The 1762-nt window shown below is 47.3% G+C and overlaps 1 protein-coding gene across 1 annotated transcript in view; it reads right to left on the bottom strand.

Moving 5' to 3' along the window:
- LOC123968636 (mucin-1-like) overlaps positions 1 to 1762 on the bottom strand; it is a 6048-nt gene that overhangs the window by 3991 nt on the left and 295 nt on the right. The window contains exons 2-3 of the mRNA XM_046045502.1: positions 735 to 833; positions 31 to 184 (exon numbers count right to left, since the gene is read on the bottom strand). Of these exons, the coding sequence (XP_045901458.1) occupies positions 31 to 184; positions 735 to 833 (253 nt within the window). The remainder of the gene's footprint in view (positions 1 to 30; positions 185 to 734; positions 834 to 1762) is intronic.

Here is a 1762-nt window from a genome sequence, read left to right as displayed (position 1 = left end):
CCGTGTGGTGTAGTTGTGTGGTCACTGGGCAGACTGGTGGAGCCGTGTGGTGTAGTCGTGTGGTCACTGGGCAGACTGGTGGAGCCGTGTGGTGTAGTCGTGTGGTCACTGGGCAGACTGGTGGAGCCGTGTGGTGTCGTCGTGTGACTGGTCATAACGGCTACAGGAGTCGTGTTGGAGGACACTAAAGAATGAGGAAGAAGAAGAAAACGTTTCTGTTGCTGTGCTTTCTGATCATCAACAGAAAGTGAATTAGAAAACATGGTGATAATTAATGAGCTGGTGAGCTCAGCTTGGCATAAAGGCTGAAGGTAGAAGGAAGGTTTATCTGTGACATAACAGGTTGTAATTAAGTCTGTAACTCCCTTCTTCAGACAATGTGCAGCAATACAAAAGCAATCACAGAATGGTAAACAGAAATAAACTATATTTAATGGAGCAGCGCTGAGGATGCCAGATTAAACTATATTTACTTCTATCAACCTTACTCAAGTTGAGAACAATGGGTCAGTTCCAATTTTATCATTTCAATCCGAAGCTATCGAATGTGGAGTCTTCAAACAGGTCTCAGAATTCCTTTCACTGAATGACCTCCTAGATCCGTACTGTTATCAGTCTGGCTTTAAGAGTGGCCACTCTCTGAAATGGCTTTGTTGTCTGTGACAGAGGCCCTAAGGTCAGACCATGTTGCTGCTGCCGTCGAGCCGCTTTGCTCTATACAACATCTACCTCACTCAGCACGCCGCCCAGCTTCTGGTCCAGGCCACGGTTATCTCTCGCCTCCACTTCTGCAATGTGACCTAGCAGCTCTTCCAGCTTCTGCGGTGAAAGCCCTACAAATGGTTCAGAACTCAGCAGCCCGTCTGGTTTTTGATCAGCCCAGAAGGACTCATGTCCCTCCTTTACTCAGTGACCTCCGCTGGCTCCCCGGGGCCTCCAGGATCTAATCCAGGTCCCTGATGCTTCAATGAATTAGTTTAACTAATTAAACTTCAATTAATAGCCGAGTCCCAAACAGCCGCCTGCCTCCATTAAACGCCTGCTCTGGTTTTTATATAGGAGTTCTTTGGATGTATAAAACCTCTTAAACCCGGCGGGGTCGCCGCTTTACCTGCTTCTTGGAGTGGGGTGGTGATGGCGCATAGATAAGATGCTTGCCTTTGGTGTGGGACACCTTGGTTCGATTCCCACTGTGACCCGTCCACCATTGTGTCCCTGAGCAAGACACTTAACCCCTCGTTGCTCCAGAGGCGTGTGACCTCTGACATGTACAGCAGCTGTAAGTCTGCTTTGGATAAAAGCGTCAGCTAAATGAATAACATTTACATTTTATTCATTCAACCAGCTCTCTTGGTTTGTACTGTTGGTCAGATTAAACAAGTAGGGCTGTGGTGATTCATCGACGTCTTCGATGGTGTCAAACGGAAATAAGCAGATTTGGCGTTGGTGTCTCTCAATAAAGTTCTGCGCCCGGTCTAAGCAGGGATTCCCCCAGAGAAACGAGCCGCAGCTAAAGAAGAACTTCGCCTACGAACATCCTAGGTACCGGAGTGTTTTAGACAGGCCCGATAACTCGGCGCAAGATCTTCCTGGAGCGCTTTGTCAGGAGGGCAGCAAGTCAGTGCCTCAAATCCTGCTTATCCTGCCTGTTTAACGTTCGGCCAATTGACATGTTCTGTTTATTTTTTTGTTACAGACTGCTGCTACAGTTAGAGCTGCAACCACTTTAATCTGTCGATTTATTTTCTAGATTAATCGATGA

The sequence above is a fragment of the Micropterus dolomieu genome, linkage group LG03, assembly GCF_021292245.1.
Source record: "Micropterus dolomieu isolate WLL.071019.BEF.003 ecotype Adirondacks linkage group LG03, ASM2129224v1, whole genome shotgun sequence".
NCBI classification, from domain to species: domain Eukaryota; kingdom Metazoa; phylum Chordata; class Actinopteri; order Centrarchiformes; family Centrarchidae; genus Micropterus; species Micropterus dolomieu.
The sequence above is the reverse complement of the archived record's forward strand: the minus strand, read 5'-3'. Positions and strand labels throughout refer to the sequence as shown.